This window comes from Empidonax traillii, unplaced genomic scaffold, assembly GCF_003031625.1.
Source record: "Empidonax traillii isolate 1590-97213 ecotype Southwest subspecies unplaced genomic scaffold, ASM303162v1 scaffold35:size4298261, whole genome shotgun sequence".
In the NCBI taxonomy this organism is placed as follows: Eukaryota; Metazoa; Chordata; class Aves; order Passeriformes; family Tyrannidae; genus Empidonax; species Empidonax traillii.
In genome coordinates, this window is record NW_020955228.1 from 2925027 (window position 1) to 2952381 (window position 27355).

Sequence of the window (27355 nt, forward strand, 5' to 3'; positions counted from 1 at the left end):
AACACTTCAGGAAAGTAATTAGTACTAGAAGAAAACCTGACTATCCTCATAAAAAATGCAGATTTGAGACCACCACTAGTTAACTGAAAACCAGGTTATAATTTGGAGTTAAGACAATTCAGGTTAGCTAACCTTATTGAAGGACCTTCAGCTCTTCTGTGGGGTTTCTGTAAATTTGGTAAATCTTTATAAACTACTAGCAATATTTAAAGGCTTAGTCATTCAGCATATTGTACTTATAAATAGGTGTATGAAATATGGAGAAGTGATCCAATAAATAGGTCAATTGATCCTATTTTTCTTATAGATTCACCATGGGGGAAAGCCAGTGTGACTTTGGGCCTAGATAAGAATCAGAGAGTATCCAGTGCAAGCCTAAAGGTTTGTTGCCTAAATAGTTTAGCTGGAGGAGGGCCAAAGACACAGCGTATTATTTACACAGTGAATAAGCTTTCCTTATTTGCTCTACTAAATGTGGATAATTATCATTCATTTTAGGTTTTTCAGTATAAATGACACAGATGTCCAGACAACATATTTATAATTTCACCCCATCTGTGCTAATTTTTCTATAAATGTCCTTTTAGTGCAGCAAGCATCCTGTTTTATCAACAATATCTGCAATGTTGAGCAACATTCAAAAATCTGACTAATATTCAGCCCTCATTAAAAGAAAACATACCCACCCCCACCCCATCCCAGTGTCACAGCACAGTTGGAAATTTTCTAGAATGTCTTGGTGTGTTTTGTTTTCATGGGTTTCTGGGTCCAGCTTCTCTCAGCCCAAGATGTCCAAGGCTGACACTGTGGTGCTGGAGGGCGACAAACAACAAATCCCTAAAGTTTGTGTTCGGGGCATTTTGCAGCTAAGTGTATTTATCCATAAAGAAAGAAGTCACAGAAATATGTATGCATTTCTTCTGAAATTAAGGACTTTGCTTTAGAGTCCTTAATTAGAACCTCTTCCTCTGCACATTGCTGGGTGGAGTGACATACCTAACTAGAGAATTTTTTAAATCCTCAAACTGGGACTTTGATTTATATGGTTCAAAGAGGAAAAGAGTGTGTTGTATAGGGAGTGCTCTGCTGTCATTGGCTTCAAATGTGACGTAGGTGGTTGTTTGTCCCCTCTTCTCAAAAATTTCCACAGCTTGCCCCTGCAGAGGCAAGCTTGCATTGGAAAAGACCCCACAGTGCTTGGCATAAAACCTTTCTGAGGTCTGTTTTAATAAATCACCTTAAATTCATCAACCTTGCTCAGGCTTACCTATACAAATATTATGTATATGTGATTACCAGGAAATTTATGTGGGAAGTTATTAATGGTCATTCAGGAAAAGTATGTTTCTAAATGAAACAACTTGGTCATTTGTCATTTTTCCAATTGTGTCACCCAGTTCCTGAAAGCCACCACTTCAGTTTACAGTTTAATGACCTAGGAAAATAATATTTCCAGAAGCATGGCCATATTAAATGATAGGAGCAAAAGAAAATAACCCAGAATCATAAAACAGCTAGATATTTCCAGTCCCAACCTCAAAAAAATTTTTTGTCTAAATTTGCAAAAGCAATTGAGAAACTGAGGTCAAGACCTCCAAACTCAGTCTTACTTAAGAGCAAAACGTCAGAGCAATAGAAATTCTAAATAGGATAGAGAAAATGGAACAGTGTTATCAGAATTGAAGGTTTCTAAATACCCTACTACTTAAATATGTATTAAAATACTTTAAAGTAGCATTAAAGTACACTTTTCAAGAAAAGTAGTATCAAGCTTTATAAGGTAAACTTCTTCTGCAGGTTCTGTGATTATTTGATGAATTATGTATTCTAGCAGTTCAGTAGCACTAACTCCTTATTCCTTAGGAAGGATTAAAAAAAGGAAGGTGTAAAGTAGGGTAGTTCGATCTGGTAAATAATTATTACTCATAAATGAAGCAGTAGCAAAGAAAGCACTGCCATTTTCCCAGCAATTAGAGTTGTGCTTGCACGTTTCCAGTGTAATCTGAACAGTCACAGAAGTACTCCACCTATACCACAGTCCCCATGGAATCAGAAGGTTATAGGAATTCTTCCTCTAGATGTATAAGCAAGTGAACAGCTGATCTTACTGTGGTAAAATAGAACAAACTCTGGAGTTTCTTCATTACTTAAGATCCACATTTCAAAATTATTTAAGTGTGAAGAAAATTGTGCAAGAAGGAACTTATGATTCCCAAAAGCACTTGGAAGGCCAATGACTGCTGACACCTGACTGTACACCTGAGTTCTTAAGGAACCAAGGGTTTTTAAAACCTTCCCTGAATTCTAACATATTGTCTAATATATTTTCTATTCTATTATATATATATAATAAATGTTGCTGCAAGTGAAGTAAAAGTCTCACTTTGGAGAGTCAAACTAATTTTCTTAGTAGTTTTTGTATCCTGATACAATTCTTGTATGTTGGTGTTTGTATACCAGCAAGATACCGCTTCTGCTCAATGTGAATGCTAGAAGCATATTACTGGAAGGGTAAAACTGCTTCTTCCTGTTGCCTCCAAAAAATCCTCTCTAAGTTTTGGTCTGTAACGGGGTCAGAGGAAATTAAAGTAGCCTTTCATTCTGTGTTACAGGAACTTCCTCTGAAGTTTCAGACTATCAGACTAGCAGGCTAAACTCAGCAGCAGGGATGCCTTCAATTAACTGTATCTGTTCTATTTGTAGTACAAAGGATATGAACAGCCTACATAGCTTAAAAGAAAGGAGGCTAAATAGAATTTAAAGATGTACCCTTCGTATAGCAGTCTCAAAGTAAAGCAGTGGGATCTCTGCCAGTCAGCAGTTTAAGATCATGGCTAATGCAAAGACTTGGCTTGAATTTACACAGGTGTGCTGTCTAGTCAATAAGACATCCAGGAAGAATTTCTGTAGGAGAGGTTGCTCATAATGTAAAGCACCCTGCTGAAAACAGTGGAAAAGTGAGAAAAGAAAATGAGTTTTAGCCAGGATTATTATGTTCATTTTAGAGGAATGTGTGGTTTAGTTGAGGGGATTGGTAATAATCTTGAGATCTTCATCACTAGAGCACTGATTGGAATTTAACCTGGTTGTTGATGCCAGTCAAAATACATTGTCCTTGTTACTGAAGTCTGTGAAATGACTTTCCAGTGTCCTTGAAAGAAAATCCAGAACCTGTGGATGGCACATAAAAATATTAAGATAAAAAAATTTAACATAAAGATAATTGGCCAAAGAATTGAATGACCATTGAGTGATTAAATTACTACTTTCCTTCTGCAGACTGCCTCAGATGGATTTCTTTACAGGGGCACTGGCAGAGAATGTGGGGAGTATCATATTCCTTGCCTCTCTCAACTAACATAGGTCTTCAAGGTATAACCTGACATCAAACAGCAATTTAGCTCTCAGTAAAAGAGAAGGGAATTGTTAGAAAATCTAGAATCATTAAGAAGTATGAAACTTCACTACATTTCTCTCCATGACTTTTCCAAATCCCTTTGAAAACATCTCCAGATTTGAGACTCTGGGGTGACTCTGCACCTTTTCATATCAAGAATGATGTTAAAACAAGGTTACTTGGCTTCAAGTGGCATTAATACTTAGTACTTTAGGTATCTTAGTGTTGGACTGTCATCTACCTTTCTTAAGATCATGGCAGAAGTAATTTTTCATGATTTTGTGGCATTTGCTGGTGGTAAAGATAGACATGGAAGACAAAGACTTTTTTTTTCTTTGGTAAATATACCCCAGAAGGTCAAAAACCCAAGGATAACTCTTGATTCAGAAAGCAGAGGAAAGACTGGCATATAGTCAAAGTGCGAAAGAGGACTCCAGCACTTAAGCTTTAAATTTGTTCCATATTTATTAGGACATCACTCACTATTGCAAGTGGTTTCACAAGCCACTTAATGGTGCCAGAAAGTAGAGGGATTGTGGATTCTAGTTAGTTTTGCTTTATCTAGCAAAACATTAAAGATGGCACAGATTGGCAAAGTTTCCATTTCAGTCAGTGGAGCTAGCCTGTCATCTTGCTCTAGGCAACTAGATATTCACTGATGTCACTAGTTCTGACACATGATAAATATGCAGTAAATTTTCTGTGTATTCAGTAACTGAGTAAGGTGGAGTTTCACTCCAGGGAAGAATGAGCAAAGATTAACTGCCTATGAGGAAATGTGAAACACTTGGAATTTCTATTAAAACTGGTAATATAACTACACTGAAAATAATTTTGCCTTGGGAGTGTATTCCAGGCGTAGTAGTGTGAAAGAAAACTAACATTATGTGTCTCATTGGTAGGGAAGCTCCCCCACATAAATTTTGTCCATAGAAGATACTTACTCATAAAGCACTTCTTCTAACCTATTATTTTTCACTAGATCTCTATTTTTCAGAAGTGCAGGGCTTTCTTTTAGAATAGGAGGAGGAAGTGATTACCCATATCTGCTGGAAATGCAACTTCCTGCTGTCAGCATCTTGTGAGGAAAAGCACCGATGCTGCGAACTTTTGAGTTTCATCTGATGCAGGCTAATTCCAAAGATGCATGCCAGCTAAGTTTTCACTAGAAAAGATGAGAACTTTGGCATCATACATTGCCAAACATTTCATTCTTAGAAACAAGATTGCATGTAGTAAGTTACAAGATTTTGTAACTTACTGTCATGTAGTAACTGTTATATCCACAGAGATCTGATAAATGTTTCTTAAGAGCAGCATTGTTTCAATTGCATCACAAATAGAATTAATCTTCTTTCTTTCTTTTTTTGTTTGTTTGTTTTGTTTTGTTTTTTGTGTTACATAAATTACAATATATTTCAAGACACTTTCAGGAATCATGCAGATCATATATTCATTTAGATTAAGCACATGTAACTCCATATAGCAATTACCAAATTTTGAAAAAAAAAAAATCATATATTCTTCTTGAGTGTTCTCATCTCACCTACTATACCATTTGTTTTCCCCAGTGAAGTATTTCACTGGATTCAGTGAAATGTGAGTTTTGGAAACTGCCAAACAGAAATCTCTGTGGCATCTGAATTACATTCACCAGTCAGTTATTCTGAGTCTTTCAAGTTCTTGTAGTCTATTCCTTGATTTCACATCATCTGCGTAGTCAAAGATTGATTTACAGTAGCTTACTCCCACCATTCAGGAATAGTACAAACCACAAATGAGCATGGAGCTAAATAAATAATGATCAGCATCTACTAGAGGTTGGTGATATTACACTGGCAGGGGATGAAAAAACAAAGCTGCAAAGGTTTTCCAGGGGTTTTAACTTTTTACCTTTTTTTTGTTTTAGTTCAGGAAACTAGGGGGAGGGAAAAAGAAAAGAAAAAGAAAATTATAAAGTCTTCTTTGCAGTCTGCTTCAATACCTATAAGTGCACTGGAAATGGGATAATCACCTGCAGCTCACGGACCTCTGTCTCAGTAACAAATCACCTTCCGTTCTGAATTTTTAAAATCCATTTGACTGTTAAAGTAGAAGTTAAGGAAAGTTTTGCAGTTGACCTCAATCAGAAGAAAAGAGAGCCATAATAATTATTGGGTTCTTAAAAGTGTGTGTAAAATTCATTCTTGTTGAAATATTTGTGATATTTTATATCAGTTCAGTGTAGCCAGAATTTCCCCCAAAATTTCTAAATTCAGTGTTCAAGGATGTGTGATCTGTGCTTCTTTCTACGGGTATGATGAGATTACAACAAGGCATGCCCATTGAGTCTTGAGCCTGCCACAAGTTACTTTACCTGCTTTGCTGTTACATACAGTGCTCATGTTAAAATTTCTGCTGATCTTTAAGAGCGTATGGACTATACATAGTCAGGAGCAAAAGTTTTGGAATTTGCTGTGGCAGGAATATACTAATTACTTTCATATTAGAGAAACACATTTTATTTACTTGTTTTGTAAACAGCTGGCCAATATAAAGGCTTTGGTAATACCATGGTTTCTGTGTGATAGAAGTTGAAGAACTGTGTAGATAACCTGAAGATTTCATCCATCTGCATCTGAATGTGCTCCATTTCAGAGCTCAGAAGTTTTAGTTTTTGGCTGCCACAGGCTGAATGTGAACCTGGATCCAAGTACCAAAAGAACATCTGTCATTCCTGTACTTAGTTACTCTTCTTGCTTTCCCTAGGTAGGAAAGAGAAAAACCTGACAGGCTAAACTGGAATGCTGAGCTTGTATTGATGGCTAGGAACTGAGAATTAGAAGCTGAGTGAAGGGAATGTGGCATGAGTTGGGAAACAGATAAGAGGAAAAAGGCCTTTGGAAATAAAAAAGGCATTTGTGATTTAATGTTTGATGTAGACTAACAGCCATAAAACTGCTTTTTCCTGTTCTTGAATGCATACTTGAAGTTAGGACCAATTTAAAATTTATTTTAATAACCACATTCTATTTAAATATATATCCATGCAGTTGATTAACATTTTCTCTTCCATTCTCTTTACCAATTTCCTTCTTAGGAAATAAAATGTTAAGATGATCAGCAGTTAAATAGCCAAAAAAGCCAATATAAGGCCTTAAATGGAATTATTACAAGTGTCAAAGAATTCTGTTGAAGAGGCTTTTAAAGCACATCAGTTGGATTCTGTATGAATGAAGAAACATTTTTGAAGGAAAAGACTGCCTCTGCAACTGTTTACAGCTGGCAGTTGTATTATTTATGGTTTCTTCTTTCCCCTGCATGGTTTTCTGCTGAAGAATGTGGCTGTAGCATGCTAACCAGTGACTGAAAAGTCCTTTAAGAGGTGTGCCTAATAGGGACCATTCTGTGAATGCATATGAATCTGTGATAGTAATCAGTCTTGAACTGATTTCAACCATTTGTTAGCGATTTTGGCTGTAAATTAGAAGTCTGTGTAAGATTTAGTTCTCTGGAAAACACTGATTTCTTGATGTTTTGCATCTTCTCAATCTATTTTCTTCCTGACGAAAAAACCCAAACATACACACACACATGCCCCCAAAAAAACAAAGGGAAATAAAGTTATCTTATACTTAAAGTCCTAATCTGAGCTTCAGTTTCTCCTCTGGAAACTTGTCTATGGAGGCTACATTAGACATATTGTAATGGTGGCAAGTACCATTTGGACAGGTTTTTCACTCTTCTCCCTTTCTTTCTACCTTATGGACAGGGCAGAAAGCAAAATCAGAAGAAATGAGGAATAGCTTTACTAGCTGCAAAGGAAAATATGCTTTTTTGAAACTATATGACCGAGAGAAGCAAGGGTTTGATATATATCATATTTTCCATTATCATGAATACATTGACCTTTAAAGTATGGTAAGATTTTATTGAAATATCCAAGAGAGTGTCACCTGTAAGAAGTGTGGCAAATATGTGACTGCTTTCCTGTTGTTGACTTGGGGCCATGCTCTCTTTTCTTAGTTTCCTTCAAAGAGAACTGGTAATAGAAGAACAGATGAATGCTATATCTTTAAGATGCATCTCAGGAGGAGGCAGACAGCCAGAATGGTTCTTATTTTGTGCCATTCAGGAAAGCAGTTAGGATTCTTTGGTGGATAGTGAGGTGGCCATAACCTCTCTGGTGTCCATCCCACTCCAGGTAGGGGACGAAAAGCTGTGCAACTAGGGTTCTCAAGAGCATCCAACCACACTGTGCTCTTTGGCACTCATAAGCAAGGTTTCCCTGGAAAATTGGCCCTAGAGGCACTGCATACCTCAATTATCCTAGCTGTGAATGTTTTCTAGGAATAGCAAGTCTCTCTTTTCTGTGTGATTCTCTGTAGTTTCTCACTCAGTACCGGCAGCTATCAGGAATATGAAATCAAACTCTGACATTATTTTATTATAGGCACACATCACAGATCGATTCACACAACCCACATTAAAAATGTTTCTGTTTTCTGTTTTTTATTCCCTTGACATAGAAGTATCTTACCAAAGGCAATAGAGCTGTGTCAAAGATTCATGCTGTGCTCTGCAATGACATGAGCTCATTCAGCACTGGTGGCAGTTGATTTATACTGATGGAGACTTCCTACGTGTTGAACTCAAGCATAATCTGTATTTGTGCCAGAAATCGTTGTTTCCCACCTGTACAGTATAATCTGCACCTAATGCCTATGACCTGTTTTTAAATCTTTGGCTTTATTGTTGTTCGTGTGCCATATTTATAGAAATACCACCAAAATGGTCAGTAAAGAGTAAAGATAACAGCCACGTACCTCTCCCCATTTTGTGATATATACTTAAAAAACCCCCACACCAAACAGTGGTACAACTATTTGTTATGCATACTTCCTACTCACTGGAAGAAATTATATCTTTCATCATTTATCCACAAAGAGCTGTTGTGCTCTGAATTGTACATATCTTCTACTGTATTTTGCATACCTGTCTAAGCAAAAGGTACCTGCTCTGTGTCTTTACTTTCAGAGCTGACTGTTCTTTATCTGTAGTTTGCCATCAAAATTGCTAACAAAAATGTAGTGGGAAGATACTGTCTATAGATCAGTGTTTATAAATTAAACGTACTATGCAATGGGACTTTCAGATTACAGACAATTTTTTAAGCTTTAAAAGCATTTTGTAATGGAGATGATAGTAGGTTGCACACAAACTATACAGAAGTTAGTAAGACACAACTGTTTGCTAACAGCATAACAAATAACAAATGATGGCAGTTTAATCCAATGAGGGATTAATTAATGTGATCTGAAAAGCAAATCACATGGTGGTTTTCAGAGGGGAAACTGGCTTTAAAAAAACTGTCATATAAATAACACTACATTGTAGCATTTCTGACTAAAGGATTATGCAGTAGTCACAAAAAATGCAGCAATATTGCATTAATAGATTAAACTGGTAATTGAAAGGTGCGGTTTAAAACCAAGAAAGACATTTCATAAGATCATTTCAAGAGACTTAAAATTCTTATTTATCAACCCAAATCTTAAGATACAGTAGCTGGGAAATTTCCAGTGTAACCAATCAGGTTTTAGTATATGTATATGTGCAAATATACGTGCCAAGATAAGAGAGATTACAAAATGTCAATATGAGGGAGGGTACAATCTCAGTGCAAATAAATATGGCATCTGCCACTAGATTTGTCACTTCCTTGCTCTGCTCTGTCCCTGAAGAGAGAGCAGAGCAGAAAAGAGGCTCCAGCTCATCCATGTGGTATATGCAAGTACCCCTTTTCTGAACATGCCAAGTAGCATTATTTTAGGGAACTGCCAGAGCATGGAAGGTATTGGCAGACTGACTCTAAGCAAGACCCTGCTGAGAGCATGGGTCAAAGGGGTTGGGAGAAAGGTTAGGAATTAACTTGAAAGGCATAGATTTTCTTTTAAATGCTTTTTATCTGTGTAAATACTCTAAAAACTTTCAGATCTCTCTACATCTGTTTTTTAATGCAGTAGGGTTAAACGCATGACTTCCCTCGGTGCCTTTTCACCCATTTAAGTTTTTCTCTCTGAAGTTATCTTCTCTATCATAGATCAGCAAAATAGTGTGAAATGGCTGTTGGGCTAAGAGAAGTGTTGTACTGTTGAGTATTCTGGTAAGGTTTAGCAGCCAGCTGAAATTGGCCAAAAGATGTGAGTAAAATCTGTAGGAATTTCAAATGAAAGCAACTTGTGATGCTTTGTTACATATTTAGGATGAAGAAAAACTTAAAACTCATTGTCCTTTAAGCTGCGTAACTTTCAAAACAGGAAGATATTGACAACTGGCACATCAGTATGGGTAAGCAGTTGGCAGACATGGATTATTTCAGTCCAGTTTACTCAGACTTCAAGGTCTGCCATAGTGCGGTGGTTCATTAGAGCCATCACCTGTACACCAGCAGTTTGTAGTCCTTTTTCATTTCCCTGTTTTATTAAAATCTGTGAAGTTCTCATGCTCTGTCCTTTCTTCTCCACCTCACGTAACACAGCTGTTTCTGTTATATGCCACTTATGGATCATGAAGGAAGAAATTATTTCTTTCATTCCTCTGTATTACCACATGTGCTGGGTGCATGCCATGAAGCCAGCTCTAAGCAGGAAAGTGCAGGGAGAGGACCACAACCAGAGTCCTAGGAAGACCAAGAGCTTGAGTTCCAATGCTCTGTCCTTACCTGACTGTTCCTGTTTAATACTGCACTGACATATCCAGCAGGGAAAAGCAGAAAAGAGGGTTCAGCAGGGAAATTGATATGTCAGTGAGGGAGCAGAGCTTTGTCTAACAGACCCCATCCTCAACCCCTGTTGCCTCTAGTACACAACTCCCATGTCAGCCAGCCTCAGCAAAGCAGTTTAGGAGCCCCGTGGCTATCTGGCTGAGATTTCTTGCCAGATGGTTTTCTTTACTCAGTTTGAAACTAGCTAAAGACTATTGGCTTTGTGTTGGTGGCTCTGTCTTTGACAGGCTGCAAGAGCGGTCACTGAAATGGCTGGGAGTTTGCTACTGGAAGTTGTCAATATCAGTTATCATGGGCTGTTTTTTGATCTGAAGTGGTGCTCCTGTGCTGCAGGAGTTCTGCTTAATGTGAGAGTGGTTTTATCATTGCTGAATGAAGGCTGTTCCCAAGCCACTAGGCTGTCCAACTTGGCAAGTTTTTAAATAGTGTTCATATGGTGTTAATTGGCTTAATTGTATTAAATACAGGATTATGTTTTACTAGCTAAGTGTGAGATGTAGGATTCATTTCATCCATGGAGAAATAATTCTTTGCACTCCCTGCTTACACAACTCCTGCTCATTTCACAGCTCTCACGCTTGCTCCTTATGGATTCTGATTATACATATCAGTTTGAGGCAATCAGGGCTATCTATCATTGACTCTATCTCATGTGACTGTCATTTTAAGACTCAAACAGCACATGCTGAGAGTGACTTCAGCCCGTGTCTCACCTCCTTTTGTTAAAAAAAAAAAGACCAGGGAGCTCCTTCTTTTCTTCAGGGAGAGGATTACAGCAGCAGATCTGTAACAGTCTGCACCCTGCTTGGGAGGGCTGGCGAGAACTGCTGGGAGAGGAGATGTGCAGCTTATGCACAGCGTGAAGCAGCTTAGCTCCCTGAGGTGTAGTTTTAAGCTCTTCTTGGATTTAGTAATAATGGTTATACTTGAGCCATTTTTCTCTAGCTTTCCATCCTTACCGTTAACTGGAATATTGTATAAGAGGAAATACTCTAGTATGATCCAAATGGTTCTTTGTTTTGCAGCTCTTGGAAGAGCCTTACAGTATGTGTTCCTTAATCCAGCTCTTTCTCTATCTATATAATTCAAATGTAAACTTCAAACAAAACTTCAAACAAAACTTTTTCCTTAGTTGCTCTTTGATTGTTTTATGATAGCAAACCCCAATGCTTCTGCAGCTTTCGAGAGAATTGTGTGTTTGTAGCATATTTTAGTAGTCAAATAAAATTAAAAGTGTAACAATTAGTGTAAGTATAAAAATTTAAAAAATATACAACTTAATATAAAATTATATGTAGATTAATAAAAAACGTAAGAAAATGTCAAGACTTTGCTTTTAAAGGTACTTTTCAAATAATATTGCTTTCAAGTAGGTTACTCACTGGAATGGCACACAGAGATACAGCAGAATTCATACTGTGGCCAGAAAAGTGTTTTGAGGAGAAACCTTCATGGGTTTGTGTTTTATTCTAATCTTTTATAGTGCTGCAAGCTACAGATTCCCAAAAGCCTAAGCAAATGGTTAAGGACATACCGTGCTAGCAAATACAGGTATTTCAATGCATTTATCATTTTACTCGGCAACTCCAGTAACATGTTGATACTTCTGTACTCAAGAGACTGTGGTCAGTCCCTGGTGCCCAAGGTTGGGCTGAGAGCCCTGAACAGAGAAACCTCAGTCATTTAGCATGAAGTTTATACTGGTTCAGACTGTGCCTTGGAATATTGGGTAGCCTACTGTGGAAAGGGAAACCATAGGGAAGGAATGAAAACAGCTCTGCATGTCCATGCCAATGTATACCGCTGATTCGGGGACTCTACCAGGGAAGTTTCACAGTGAGAGAGGGCATTAGGGAATGTTCCATAGTCAAAAGTAGTACCTGGAGGTGATGGTGAAGAGCTTATAAATTACATGGGAAGGAGCAAATACAAAGTGTCTGTTCAAAACACACCAACAAACCTGAATTTCACTACCCGATCTCCTTAAATACAGTTGTGTTTGGATGAGGTTTCTTTCCACAGTTCCTGTGCTCTTTTTGCTGTCTCTGTTGTGATCTTCTTATTCCTTCAGAAGGCTTCTATGTGTTTGAATTTTTTTTGCTGAAAGTATTGCAGTATGAAATAGAACACAGGTGGTTTCGTTTGAGCAGAAAATAATAAGATGACACTAATAACTATACACAGAGTGAATTTGTGAAAAGTGGATTCCTTTCATTCTTCTGGGTATTTTTTTGAAAGTACAGTATATCATCTTGAAATTACTTTAACGTGAAGTCCACTGTATTACATGAAGGAAGAAGACCTTGTAATCCAAGTGACAATAACAAGTGAATGGACAATGATTTATCATGAAATAGTTGCAGATCTGTTTCTTGGAAGATGGTCAGTTGTGACATTTATGAACAGTAAATTGGAAATTGTTTATAGTATAGTATACTACAATTATCTCAAATTAATCATTTTATCTTAAATATCTTTTTACTTTGCTCTTTTTCAGCAAGTTCATGATAGAATCAGTAAGTCTTGAAAAGCGAGCTGCGTTGAGACCTGTCTTTGAAGGCTCTGGAATTTTTTTCCCTCTGGAAACAACACTGTACATACGTTATAGAAATGAGTCTTGCTTTCCTGAGTCATGTTTGTGTCTTTCTACCCTTTGTTAATATGATTCTCATTTAGAAACAGGAACTGTGAAATGTGGTGTGGAATAAATAGATCTCTTCTAAATAGGCACTGCCAAGAAAGAGCAAAGGAAGTGAATCGTGCAAATTCTTAGAACCGAGTAACGTTTATTTCAGAAAAAGACATATTTCTCAAGTCAGAGTGGCTTTTGCTTTATAAGTTACTTTTTCCCTCTCTTTGCTTTATAAACTTTCTCTCTCTCTGCTTTTTCTCTCTCTTTCTGGTAATGGCAATGAAGAAATTTGTGATGGCAGTTGTTGCAGCTGGGAAGTTTCAGAAGGTACATATTTGAGTGTATCCACCAGCTTAGTATCAAAATTGGAAAATCCAGGATAGTTTTAAGTCTGAGTGGACACTGCATTGAAGTCTGTGTCATGTGAACCTGCCTGGCATTATCAAGATAATCTCATTGAGCTGGCAGTGTTTTGAGTGTGGAATCACATGGAGCTGAACACACACATGGGGAAAACATGCATTGTAAGGTCTTAACAGAGGCTTTATTTAAAGGGCTGGAAAGTTTAGAGGGTAATTTTCCATCTAATCTCTCTCTTTTGAGGGAAGAGGATCAGCAGTCCACACTGAAAAGGCAAATATAGCTCTGAAGAGGGTTAATATTGCTCTGAGATCTCAGAAATAATAGAAGAGAACCGTAGTTTTTCCACATGCTGTGCTCTGGAGTAGTTCCATATTGGCAACCATTTTTCAAGAACCGACAGAATTCTTAACCGAATTTGTGTAGTTTGCACACAGGGGGTTTCTTAGGACATTTGGACTGCAGCAGGCAACTGTCTGCATATTACTGAGTTGCAGGATTTTCACTCAATTCTGGAAGTTTGGGGACTGTAGCCAGATTCCTGATTGATTGTCAAGATTTTGGGCATGTCTTTGGATAGTTGTGAAAGGCCATCACTGGATTAAACTCGTAAGATGATGTTTCTGTGGATTTTATTGAGGGTTTGATTGGCATGAGCTACAAAGTTTATTTTTTTTTTTTGTTTGGTTGGTTTGGTTGGGGTTTTTTTTGTTATTTCATTTATGGTAGGATAAAACTCTCTATCTGTATATTATACTGTGTCTTTTGGCTGATGTCAGCCAAAATCCAAAGGAATCAAAAGCTAAATATCCCGTTTGTCAGATGTAATTTCCACTCAAAAATTACACTTTTCAATAAGCTGTATTTCAAGTGCATAGCAGCAAAAACTCTTGTCAGATGGTACAAAAAAGGGTTTTCAAATGATCCCTAATAATTTTCTTGTTAAATATTCACTTTACCAGTTTGCCCCTGTCAACAGAAAGTGTGATTCCACCCAACAGCATCTGAACACACAGTGGGCCACAATAAAATGCTGTCAGAGTATTTGCACAAAATTGTATCATATGTGGCATAAGGCCATGTGTACGTATGTCATTGTTTACTAACAATGAATCCTTGGTCTCCTTGTTCCAAGGAGTGCAGTATCTACAGTTGCTCAGCCTTGTAACCCCAAATCATGAAACTTTATGGAATTTGATTTCCATACCTTTTTAGAGGTGGGTGCTAAATAGAGCAGGGCATTGTCTGAAGTCAGCCTCCTTGTAATTCATGGTAAGATCTCAGCAACTTCATTCCAGTCTGCAACTGCTCTCTTCTTTATCAGAACGTCCTCTAAGATGGGGTGGAAGCAAGCTCTACAAAAGATGGTGCAAATTCTGGAAATGTATGAAGAAAGAATCTAATGGAGAGTGACATTTGGTAGTTGTCCTGTTTTTTAAAGAAAGATCATATGCTATTTTTTTGTCATCTCTGTTGTGGAAGTTGAGCCATTCATTTTACCTGTATTCAAAAGGCATTTTAACATGAAGCACTTTTACTAGTGTGTTGACCATCAACTTCAGTTTTCTTTTTTTGTCTGGCAGATGTAAGTGGGAGTAGAAATGAAGTGGAATTTTGTGGGTGCAAAAGTAAGCTCTTTCTGAACCCAGAGCTAGTCAGTGGGTCATTTTGGTACTCTGAGTTGTGGAGAGGGTGAAAGATAATAGTATTGGGTATCAGCTTTTCTTTGTGGTGTTTCATCAGGTGCATAGTCCTCAATTGACAGAATGATACTAACATACTTGGAGTGAAATCAATGACATCTTCATTGGCTATATTTCCAGACATTCTTTCCTGCACGTGGACTGACTCTTGGTCATTCTGTCCTTATTTATTCTGTGTCCCCTTATTTATTCTTACCCTACTATTCTTGTCCTTTCTGTCCACAATGATGAGTAGCTAGTTGTTGTGTTGATTTTGTGTTAGTTCTAGGAGATGGTGTTTTATGTTGCTGAGTAGGAGGAAGTCAGCTTCATGGAGTATATTCATCACCTTTGGTTCCTAGGACATTGTGTGAAATATTTTTTATGGATACTACCATGGTCTCAGCATTAATTTAATTAATTAAACCTTACAGTCAGGAGAGGGTGCTGGGCCAAGGTTGGTGACAGGGAAATCCATAACAGGGTAGACATTTCAGTTTAGGTATGTATTATCAGATTAAGGGGAAAAAAACAAGCAGAAACACATCTAAAAATTAGTGTAAATAACTTCATTCACCAAAATAAATTCCTGTTTCTTAGCAGCATAACTCTAAGAAATATAATTGTCCATGGCACAAATAGAAGAAGCCGTGGAAAGTGAAGGAGTCAGGAAGAATTTTTACATTTCTGAGAAAAAAAACCCCCAAGTTATACTGAACAGAAGAACCTCGTAAGGGATGCTGCTGCTGCAACTAAGATGCTTTGTTGAAAATCTTTGGATCCAACCTTCTGCAGTGCCTTGATGAGGAGGTTTCAGTCTAGATTCCAGTTTGTCTCATGTTAAAGTAAACATGTTATTGACTTCTTTATGGTAACAAGCTCTCTCAGTGCTTTACGTTAACATTAGTAGTACAGCTTTTCCAGGACAAACCTTAAATTTGCTGTGGTGCCTTTTTCTCCCAGTCATTAATATGCAGTGCCTGATGCAATAATTCCACAACATATTCTTAATGCTGTCTCACTGATCACAAAATGTTCTGCTTAGAGTGCAAAACCTGAGCACTTACTTTCATGTTGCCTCTTGTATTGCAGAATTTTAGCTTGTAATGATGTTTCCAGCCAGGTTCAAAAGCTCAGTCAACAGGACTAAATATTCTTCTTGTTGCAGTGTGCTGAGAGTTATTCATCTTAGGTCTGGTGAGAGGGAACTTCTACTCTGAATGATTAATGTGTTAAGTGGGGGGCAGGGGTTTCACTATGACTAGGATTTATTTAAATGATTAGGCTGAGATTCTCAAAGGACCCAGAGAGTTTCTCAAAGTTTGAGTGCTTGACTCCATTAGTCTAGTGTCCATGTTCCAGGCCCGATCTGTGGATTTCTAAAACTTGAGTTTGAAATTTGAGAAGAGTTCCCACAGATTTTTGTAGACTTCTTAATAGGATATTTTGTTTCTGACAAAGCTTACTTGGGAAAGACTCATTTGAAACTGAAGAAATGCCCACTGGCTTGACTGACTTTCTGCATATCAGATGAGATGAAGAGAGAAACAACTAACCCCCTAGTAAGGAATGGACCTACTGAAATGTGGAAAACGAAAAATGGGTAATAACTTTTGGATTTCCAGTTTTCTGAACTGCACTTGCTAAGTGGCATCAGAATTGTGTAGAATTTTTCAGTGTCTGTTGTTTCTTTTAATATGAATTTCTTAGAATTGTTTCATGAGTTTCTGGACTATTAAAGAATGCAGAGCCGTTTTTTTCAGTATTTATTTAGAATAATAATAATAGAAAATATCTCAAGCTAATGTACTGAGAAAGTTTCCACATCTTAATAATTTCTGTAGTTTGCTTTTCCTGTGCTTAAAATTTACAATGGCAGATGTTTGGCAGAGCGAGGAGAAATGTCTGTTTCTTTCCTGTACTCACCATCATCCCTTGTTGACTAAGATGACTGAAGCATAAATAAACTGAAGAAAGCCTACTGTATATACAGCAGGTAAAAAGACTTATGAGTACAGAAGTGTCTTGAACTCAAATAAGGAAAGTGTAGCAGGTTGGGTAAAAATATGAATATCGTTCTTATTATGTCAAATATTACATTTTTATTTGTTAAAATCTTACTGATCTGAAGTCATACAAGAAAAGTATACTAGTAGGAATTTTGTTAGCATTTGAAGCAAAAATGGTGATTTTCTTCTCTCAATTAACGGAATCTCAATTAATATTTATTTTCATCATGTTTGATATCCACATATATCTGGATTAAACTATGTTATTTATTAGTAATTTCTTCCCTTTTCAAGTGCTTTTTCTGTTCGTTCTGATTTTGTAGTTGTCCTGAAAAAACAGATTTACTCCCTCTGCTGGTTGAAACCAAGTCTCTGCATTCCAAAAAGAGCCTTTCAGAGATCTCTTCATTCTGGAGAGCAGAAATCATGAATAGTATTTTCTAAGTTTAGTGTTATATCATTATAAAACTCACAGAAATAGTTTTTCTTGCTATCATACTGAGTGTAGTGTCAGTAGTAAGTTGGTATTGCTATCTGAAATCTTTTGAATTTACAGCAGAGATTTACAGCACTTTTTCAAGAAATAAAACTAGACCACCAAAATAAACACAAATATGGACAAAATAGGATTGATATAATGTACTATGGTGAAAAGTGAAAACAATGTAGAGGTGGAATTTAGATAAGTAGTGTAATAGTGATGAAGCTAAGTATGTCACAGAAGTACATGAACGAGATGTTATATACCTAGTTCGGGAATTTTTTTGGCTCAAGAACATTATCTGATTTTAGAATTAAACATCTAAGAGTTTGCCTTTGCCAAGACACCCTTTTGTTATAAAAATGGAGACTTCTGCAATATTTGGATTACAGCTGTGAACCTAAGATGTCTGTCTCCTTTTGTTGAGTAGTTCCCCCAAATCCCAAATACCAGAGTATGAGAGAGAGACTTTTTGTGATTAATTACTGCAAATGATTATGATTTGGATCTATACTATACAAACCCATAACTCTCTTCACATTAATGAGACAAAAATGTAAGCAATCATCCTGGAAGACTGGCATTTCCTTGCTTGTGAGTTTTTACTGCTTTTGGTATATTTTAAGTAATCCCTTTTACTGGAGTGCCTGCCTTATGCAATGTTTTAGTAGTGAAAATGAGGCCATCTGCATGGTAGTCAAGGTTGTTCCCTGAAAGACATACTTTTTCTGCAGCAGAAAATAAATTAGATGAAGATGTTTAAAACTTTCACAACCCTTTCATCAAGCTGAGAAAGATCTTCCTCAGTAACTCCTCCTTACTTTTTGTAGAGCAAGCCATCTTCTCTGCCTATTGATGTTCATTATCCATTTAACTCTGGGGCTTGCCTACTGCATAATATTCCCATCAGGTGTATTACCTTTGTTTGTCCCTTTTCATATTCTGCCATGCCTGATTCAATTCTGCAGTCTAATAAACCCTACCTTTCCTTTGCTGTACATCATCAGATTAGCTCAGTTGGTTAAAGAGTGGTGCTAATAACACCAAGGTCGTGGGTTTAATCCCTGTGTGGGCCTTTCACTTCAGAGTTGGACTTGATGATCTTTGTAGGTCCCTTCCACCTCAGACTATTCTGTGATTCATCCTGTGATTCTCCCGTGAATTGTGATTGACCATTAGGACCATATATTTCCTGTTCATTTTCCCTGCCTTTCCCACAGTGTTTTCTCTATGCATGTTGTCAACATGCATAGTTCTGCTACTAGGTATCAATGATCCAGCAGGTGGACTTCTGAAAAATGTCAAGCCAGTGATTTAGTATTATCTTTTCATTTTATTCAGTCACTATGCAAATAGTCTAGGTGTTTTATGTGAGCATAGGAAGCTAGACTCGCAGTTCAAGGCAATATGGTAGCAAGAGGAGCAGAATACAAAAAATATATAATACAAACAAATGCATCTTTGCAAATAAACATCTACAATTGGTAATTTTGCATAGGATACATAAGAGCTTTATTTCTGAGCTAAAACAGTAAGTAGTATTGTGTTGCCACTGACTGGCATGTTATTTACTCTCTCATTAGAAAGATTCTTTAAAAGGTATTATTATCCTTCTGTTGGATTTTCCCCCTCAACCAGGGGAGATTTCAATTCAGTCCTCCCTTGGTCTGTGCTTGGGATTGACTGATTTTTAGCCCCATGTTTGTCAAAGACCAGGACGTTCCATAAATAATTATTAAAATCTTTTTTTATTTCCTGATTGATTTTCTGGGCATGGTAGGTTGTAAGTTGAAGAAGTTACACGTACATGCTAGTTATTGCTATGCAGTAAAAAGCAGGAAAAACTAAAACTCATTATTGTAGCATCTTGGGGAGCACATACTACTACACAAAAAAAAACCCCACACACACACACACACACACAAAACCAAAACAACAAAAAAAACAACAAACAAACAAACAAACAAAAAACCCAAACCAAAACAACAACAACAACAACAACACAAACAAACAAAAAAAAAACCACCAAACTAACAAGTTGGAAAATACTATTTTCAGTGCATTTTTGCTTAAAAATGAAGTTGCCAAGAGTTCCTTGAAAGATTTGCCCTATATCTTGCCTTCCAAGGGTTTCACTTGTAGCACTGTCTGTCACACCCCTGAAATAGCAAAGCTATTTGGGGGCACTCGTTCAGCAAACCTCCATCCACTGTCCAATTTCCCTGAGGCATGATACCCTATGATACTTCAGGATGTACCTACTGCCATGCCCAAATGGTAGCTGTTTTGATACCCTCGCTTCAAGGAAGAGCTTTTTCCCCTCTCCTTATCTTTCTGTGTCATCACCTTGAGACTAGAATAGTCATAGCCCCACTACTGGGAATTATTCAGTGGTCGTAAACTTAACATTGTCACCAACATGCCTGCAGAAGAGATGAAAGAAAAAGAAGTTAAAATCCTACATTCTGGATGTATTCTGTAGCAGTGATGAGGCAAAGACTACAGGTCTCTAGAACCCCTCATGGTGCCCTTTCAGTCATCCATAGCGACATGGGGGACTTAATTCACTGTCTTTTAATGTAGAATGATACCTACACAATTGAAAGCATGTTGCCTTTCCCATGTGAGAGATGAGAAATCCCTCCTTCCTCTCATGAGGAGAGAGGAATCTGTTGTATCATGTCTGCTCCACTATTTTTCTTAGCATTTCAGATTATGGTGCAAGAATTATGTATGTATGGAAGTGCACACACACACTTATATCACACATGCTTTCAATTTAATTAATTAATTTTAAGGCTGTATTGAACTGACTGGAAGATAGTGCTAAGACGCTACCGGCTGACTTGGAGAGATTGTGCCTGCTTAGTTCTGCAACCATTACATGGTGCTGCCACCAAATCAAACCTGACTTGACACCTTCTGTGTGTTCTCACTGACAGTGGTACTAATCTGTGCACAGAAGATCCACAGTCAAAAGAAGGCTATTTTAAATTCTTCCCTGTCATTTTTTTGTGCATGGATTCAATGTGGAGAGCACATTATTGATTAACTTGATGCCATAATTAACACTGATTTATTATCATTATTTAATAGTATCGTTAGTATGTCATAGTTTTTAGAACTGAAAACAAAGTTACATAGGAATTATAAATTTTTAACCATATGTGTGTTTATCTTTTTCCTGGTTTTATTTTGCCTGCAGCAGTAGTACCTAGAATTTAGGATATTTATTTTCCTTATATCAAAGAGGCATTTTCTGGAAAGTGAAAATATGCCTGTGTGCTGATGGGTGTAGAGAACGGGTATGTAAGGGTTCTCCTAGGTGAAATATAAATAAAGTTACTCAGAAAACCAAATATAGCTCAGCTTGGATTTCTTGATAACAGATCATCCCAGGTTTGAGGTTAAAAGTGTTTTCACATTCTGATTTAATTTTTTGGCTGTATTTAAATTTATTCCTATGACAAAAGTACTTGGCCTGATATTTGGATGAACTCTGGCAGGCTTGTAAGTGGAACTTTTGCTCATGTGCTCCATGTAGAAGAAACAGCAAACACTGTAATATTTAAAAAATTTTTAGCGATAACAAATTCCATGGCATTTATGTTTGTGTTTGTTATGACTGTTTGACTAAAACGTCTATTTTGAGAGAAGGAATCTGATTTTAGTAAATCAATATAATAAAGCCTTTGATTTTTTACAAAAGCCAGCTAACTGTAACTTCAGTGTTGGTATTTCAAGGCCTCTCACTGATATTTTAGAAGTTTGTGGTTGTTTGAGCTTCCTTTCCAGGCCCTGGGGAAATAAGAGTATGGTAAATCAAAGCCCAGATCACTGTTTGCATTTATTTTACTTCTCATTATGCCATGTATGCAAACACTTAAAAGAAATAGAGAAAAGGTATAATCATGATAAGATCCCTTTTATAGAACAAAGGGAAATACATTTCTAGTTTAATTTATTACACTTCTTCTTAATACTATAAACTTGAGTGGCTCATGAAGTTTGACAGTTCCCTTATACTTTTAATTCAGTTATAGTATTTTTTAAAATAATTACTGCCTCTTGAGGGATAATCCAAGAAAATAACTGGAAAGCATTTTTTTCTGATCTGAAATTTCTTGTCCTTTCCAAGTGAGGAAGTTTTAAAAGTACAAACTGCAGCTGAGTTAAACTTACAAACTTACCTGCCATAAAAAATCACCATGTTGCCTTTGCAATAAATTTTCCATTTGCATTTACTGTTTTCTTTCTGCTTTCCTTCCCTGTAACAACGAAAATCCAGTGTATGATTGAGGATATATAATGATTCAAAAATATTTAATAACATTCAGTGAAATCTAAGTGACACTTTTTTCAGCTTGATGCACTCTATAGCCTAATTGTGAGAGTGGAGGTAAAACCTCTGCTGATTTTAAATATTGCAAAAAAAGTTTTGTGAGTGCCGTCCTAAATCTGGATGCTCTTTCCCCGTGCTAAAATGAGATGCTCTCAAGGCTGACTTCTTTCATCTGTGTCCTCTTGAGAGAGGCTCTGCATCAAGCTTCTCAGGTGGCATAAGGAAGCTTTGCATATATTGAAGTTAACAGAGGGATGACAGATTATGCCAGCTGAGAATTGAGGTACAAGATTCTAGCTACCAGAGCTGAAATGATAAAAGCCTCCCATGGGAGGTAACCTAACCTTTCACAGTTTATTGATCATCTGACTTGTACTTCTGATGTCACTAGTTATTCTTAAGATTTCAGCTTCTCTCTCCTGCTGTCTGCCACGCAGGTCTTGCTGTGGCACAGCTTTCCCCAGAAAGCTGCCAAACACCTCTCCTCTGGGGAACAGGCTCCATGTTAGGACATTTTCTACAGTTTTGAAAACTGAACAATTGCTGTAGCAGTTTTTCATCCAGTCTTCGTCCTCTTTAGTCATAGCTATTCAAAAACACTTTGCTCGCTTAATTTCCCAGAATCCTCGCAACAGACACATTGCTCCTCTGTTAGCTCTTCATTTACACTGTGGCCTCACTGCCACCCTATCAGTGTGCCGGGGCTGCTCTTAGATTTCAGAGTGAACAGTGCTCCTGTGATGCTGCTTATCAGTGCAAAAAGCTCAGAAATTTAACTCCTTTCCCTGATCTTCATCCTGTGTTCATGCCTTATTGCATGGCCAGTCCTTCTCTGTCCTGTCTCCTGCCAGTTATCTTGTCTCACCTGACTGCCAAAGTTTCCCTCTTACCCTCTGTTTCCTAATCCTGCAATGTCCAGCTTGCTACAGTATTTCATTTTTTCAGTCTTTTCAAAGCCTTTTTTCAGTCTGTTTCAAAGACACTGTTACAGTGAATGAGTTGGCACATAAATATAATTTTAAAAATTCTAGGTTTAAACTGATGAATAAATTTAAAGGAGTATCTTTATCAGGGGGTTCGGAGGGGGGGGAATCTTCCACTTCTCTCACCATGTAGAGCTCTTTTCTATATATTCTCTAGAGCTCTGATTATGTCATGACTGACTGGTGGCTAATCCTGCAAAAGGGAAGAGTTTTCACTTTCTTTGAAAGAAGAGGCCAAATGGAGGCAGTTTCTTTTGCACTAGAATTTGCAAATTTTTTCTGGTTTGTTTTCGTTTTATGAAAACACCACACATTGAAACCAACCACCAGAAACAAAGCTTGAAATGCCATCTCTTAGTGGAAGACTTAACAGTTGTTCAGTGTTCCCATTTTAAGGAATGGTTTCAAAAAGCAAAGCCTGAGGGTTAAAACAAGCTCTTTTACCTTTTCTTACGTATGATCCAAGCATCTAAGTCACTCAGCAAACATGCCATTCTGCAAGTGTCTTATTTTCTTTCCACAGGATTTCAAAAGCCCTGTGGGAAGTGCCGTTTATGGAATATAATTGCTATGGATGCTCTTCTGAGACTATTTTTGTTGTTATGTTTCAAGATAAAAGCAATCTAGTATTTATAGGAAAAATAAATACATATGCCTTTTGCAATGTGTTGTAGCTGAAAATTAAATATTTTTCTACTCAAATTTTGGCATATTTCCTGGAATCACTGAGCTTTCAGTAACATTTTTAGTTAATATTCTGCAGCCTACTGTTGTATTCACTGTAGCTGACATTAGCTCAGAGAGTTTGTCTTTATTTAACCTTAGAGAGGAATCCCAGGCTTGCTCTGTAGTTGGCAGAGCTGTTGGGAAGGATTTGCTCTGGATTGTAGTGGAGAGAATACGGAAAGGGTCCCACTCTGAATCATGACTGGTACAATTTTACTCCATCAGTGATACTGAAAATCCTGCAAAACAAGTGAAGTTAGCCTTTGTCAAACTGATTAATATTTTCTTTCATTATCCATCCCTTTCTTTCTCTGTCTAATATACTGATGAATCCTGTTGCTTAAGTCGTGCATCCCACTGCTTCTTGTGATTGAAGTTGAGGGCACTGATTAGGACAATTTTTTACCTGTAAAATACATATATCTGTGTAGAAGGTGTGAAAAAACATAGAAAACTCCAGTGAGAGTACACATCCTGTATCACCTTCGCTCTCTAGAGACAATTGCGTTGGGAGGGGTAGGGGAGAAGATGCTTCAGCTAAAAGTCAAAGCTTTTAAAGACACTGATTCTGTTTCTCTGCTCCATTTCACATTTTTCACACTGATGTACTTCCACAGGGCTGCTTTATCTCATTCTTGTTAGCTACTAAAGGAGAATGTAAATGGCCTGTGGCATTAGGACAGAGGAACGGACAACAGCAAACCATTCAGTTTGATTCGTAATCTTACAGTTACTTGTTTAGAATAATTTAACTGATGAAGTTGACTATTACCCAACTAGTTATTACTAAGTACAGTTTTAAGATAGTAAATACCCCCAAAAGATAGTATTTCCTATGTTAGCAGTTAGTATTGGAGGTAGCCTTAATGTTAGCAATATTTATACCAAGAAATAAATGCCTGTCTTCATTTGCCAGTAAATAATGGCATTGAAATTACATGAAATATTATGTATTGATTTCTCTGGATTCAAGTCTTTATAACTAACTTCTGTCATTAGTGGTTTTTTTCCCCCCACATGAGGGAACAAGGTTAAGGCCAACTTGATGTAGTAGATACTGCAGTGCTAGATTTATTGTTTGAGTGTGTGAAAATTCTGGGAAATGTGTAGCTTGTCAAACTGAGCCTGGTTTCAGTTGTAGATTTTACTAATAGTGAAAGGAAATTTCTATTGTTAGAAAAATCTGGAGGCCTCTAAGTTCTCTGAAAATGAAGAAGTGGGATGCTGGTCCATGATAGGAAGTATAATCAGCCTGAATCGCGGTGAGGATATGTAGGGGTTGATTTACAGCCAGTATCTGCAAAATAAGCTGCAGGGCTCAGTTTGCAAACAGTATTGTGAACCAAGCTCTGCGGGGTTCAGTTTGCAAACACTATTGTGAACTAGACCCTGCGGGGCTTGCTGAGCTCCAGTTACTGTTACTGCTCCTAGTAAGGCTTATTATCCTGTCATAGAAGATGTAAGAAAATCCATCTCTCCCCTTTAAAAGTGATAAACCTTTGTCACCTACAATGCAATTAATGTTAAAAATAAAATAGTACTGATGATAAGATTGTGACTTGCAGGCATTGAACCATTGTCCAAGTACAGGAGACTTATCTGGAGGGCCAGTCAGCCTACACCGTTTGCTGTCAGTTTGCTGATTGCCATTTCTCTCCGGGTTTGATGAAATATTCATGTCTTTGCTCTGCTCTCTGCAAGCACTATTGATTTCTTGTATAAACGCAGCTATATTTAGTCTAGACAAATGGAATGTGGATTGCTGCTGAATAAATGGGATGAAAGGCTGGGGGTTTGCCTGGATGTCTCTCTTGGTCGGTAGCAATTATTTATAATCAAGAGTAGTTTTTGTAAGTTAAAGGTGATTTTTTATAATTTGCCTCAGAACAAAAGTAAGCACTTAGACGCAATCATTCTGTTGGGACAGAGGGCTAAGAAGGCAAGTTATGCTCTGAGGTTTACAATCATAGTTATTGGGTTTTTTTTTTTTAAAGGGGGTCAGAAAATTGTATGTTTTCAGAATTTTGAGAAGAAAAAATTATGATCAGTAGAAGAGATTTGATACCTTTTCTTTTTATAAATTTTTTTGCTATGATATGATTACTGCATGATTTGATCATACAGTTAGAATTCACTTCTTTCTGTTTGCTGCAGTTTCAACTTTTGCAACTTCAATTTTGCTGCTTCTGCTTGCTAAAATATTTCTGTTTCACTTGGTTTTCTCCTTGAAAACAAGTACAGCTGAAGCAAAGAAAAAGGAGAAAATATGCTTTAAATCTTGTTGCAGAGTCATTTCCGACAGCATGTTTGTTTTCAATTAATAATCTTATTTTCCACTGGATACTGGAGGAAGAGAAACTGGAGAAAATGTATTTGTGTTCCACTGCCCTCTCGTGGATGGAATCAAAACTGTTGAGTTCAGCAGAGACTTTCATCTGCTATTTGTTTTCCTCTTGTAGAAATGTTACTTGCTTGTTTTTTCTGTTCTTCTGCAACAAGTAAAATTGCACTGAATCACTTCACTTAATGTGAAAACCAGAGCTTTACAAGTATTTTAGTGACAATGATCAAATCTCTCTCTTCTGCTGCTTTTTCATCCCTTCTATTTAAATTAAGAGATATAAAAATAAGAATTTTCCATTAAGTACTTTAATGATGGATTAACAATACATAGCATAGCTACCAAAAATAGGAATATTTCGAGATGTTTTTTATTTCTTACAAGCCACATATAGTGTATTATGTCTAATCCACTTCAGGCATTGTGATCACTTTTCCAAAAGCTGTATTAAAACTTTTTTTGTGTGTGAAATTATTTTCCTGTAATGTTATATGTGTTATTCCTTTGTGTTTGCCAGGTATATTTTTATACAGTACATATGTGTTACACCAGCATTAAAAAAATCTACACACTAGCTTTGAAAAATGTCTTGCAATACAGGGAGAACTGCAATGCCTTCATCTTATGCTGAGGAAGTGCCCTGAGTGTTTATTGTGTAGTATTAATAGTACCTAGAGATTCTCACTAAGTATGACTCTACTAGGCTGTGACATGGTTTTAGAACAGAGCTGCTTTTTAGTCTATTTAGCAGAATATTATTCTGTGAGTATTTTTACAGGGAATGGAAAGAAAGTGTGAAATAATTTGTATAGTCTTCAGTCGCTGGTAGGAGTGTCTAAAGTTTGCATACAGCATAGGATGCATTAATGTTTTGAAAGGCCTGTATATTGAAGCTGTCTTCGAGTGAAATTGGTAGGAATTTTTCCTGGTAGGAATGATCTCTATTCTCCTTCTCCAGTTATATTTTATATATATATACATATATATATATATATATATATATATATATATGCTTTGTTTTTCTCTTCCCCCAGTGGATGTAAAGTCGGAGGTTCCTGTGGGGTTAGAGCCTATCTCACCATTGGACTTGCGAACTGATCTCAGGATGATGGTTCCCATGGTGGACCCAATTATGCGTGAAAAGCAGCTACAGCAGGAACTACTCCTGATCCAGCAGCAGCAGCAAATTCAGAAACAACTGCTGATTGCAGAGTTTCAGAAGCAGCATGAAAACCTGACCCGCCAGCATCAGGCACAGCTCCAGGAGCATATAAAGGTAGCAACATTTTTCATTTATCCTTCACTTTATCTGCAAACTAAATGTCCTTAGGCAGACATGAAAAGGGAACATGCCTGAAAGGTTTGCTGTGAGAGATGGTGTTTGAGTGCTTCTTTCTCTGTACTGGGCTGATAAAAGCCTTTTCAAGCCAAACTCCTAGCACCTATCAGTGACTTGCTCACAGCAGACCAAGGCAGTCTATGAGGATCATCAAGCTTATGAAGCTCCACATCCACAAAAAATCAAACTACCTGTTCTACAACCTGGATTTTCAGCCAGACTTCAATATGGCTATCTTTTTGGTGTGTGCAGTTATTAGTACGTTAAAGACTTTTTGGGGGCTACTGTATAAGTTTG

The 27355-nt window shown here is 37.2% G+C and overlaps 1 protein-coding gene across 14 annotated transcripts in view; it reads left to right on the plus strand.

Moving 5' to 3' along the window:
* Positions 1 to 27355, plus strand: part of HDAC9 (histone deacetylase 9) — a 461802-nt gene that overhangs the window by 210968 nt on the left and 223479 nt on the right. For all 14 annotated transcript variants that reach the window (XR_003570509.1, XM_027877926.1, XM_027877927.1 and 11 more), the window contains one exon: positions 26754 to 26995. Coding sequence is in view for 13 of the 14 variants with exons in the window: in XM_027877926.1 (XP_027733727.1) it covers positions 26754 to 26995 (242 nt within the window). In the remaining variant the exon portion in view is untranslated. The remainder of the gene's footprint in view (positions 1 to 26753; positions 26996 to 27355) is intronic.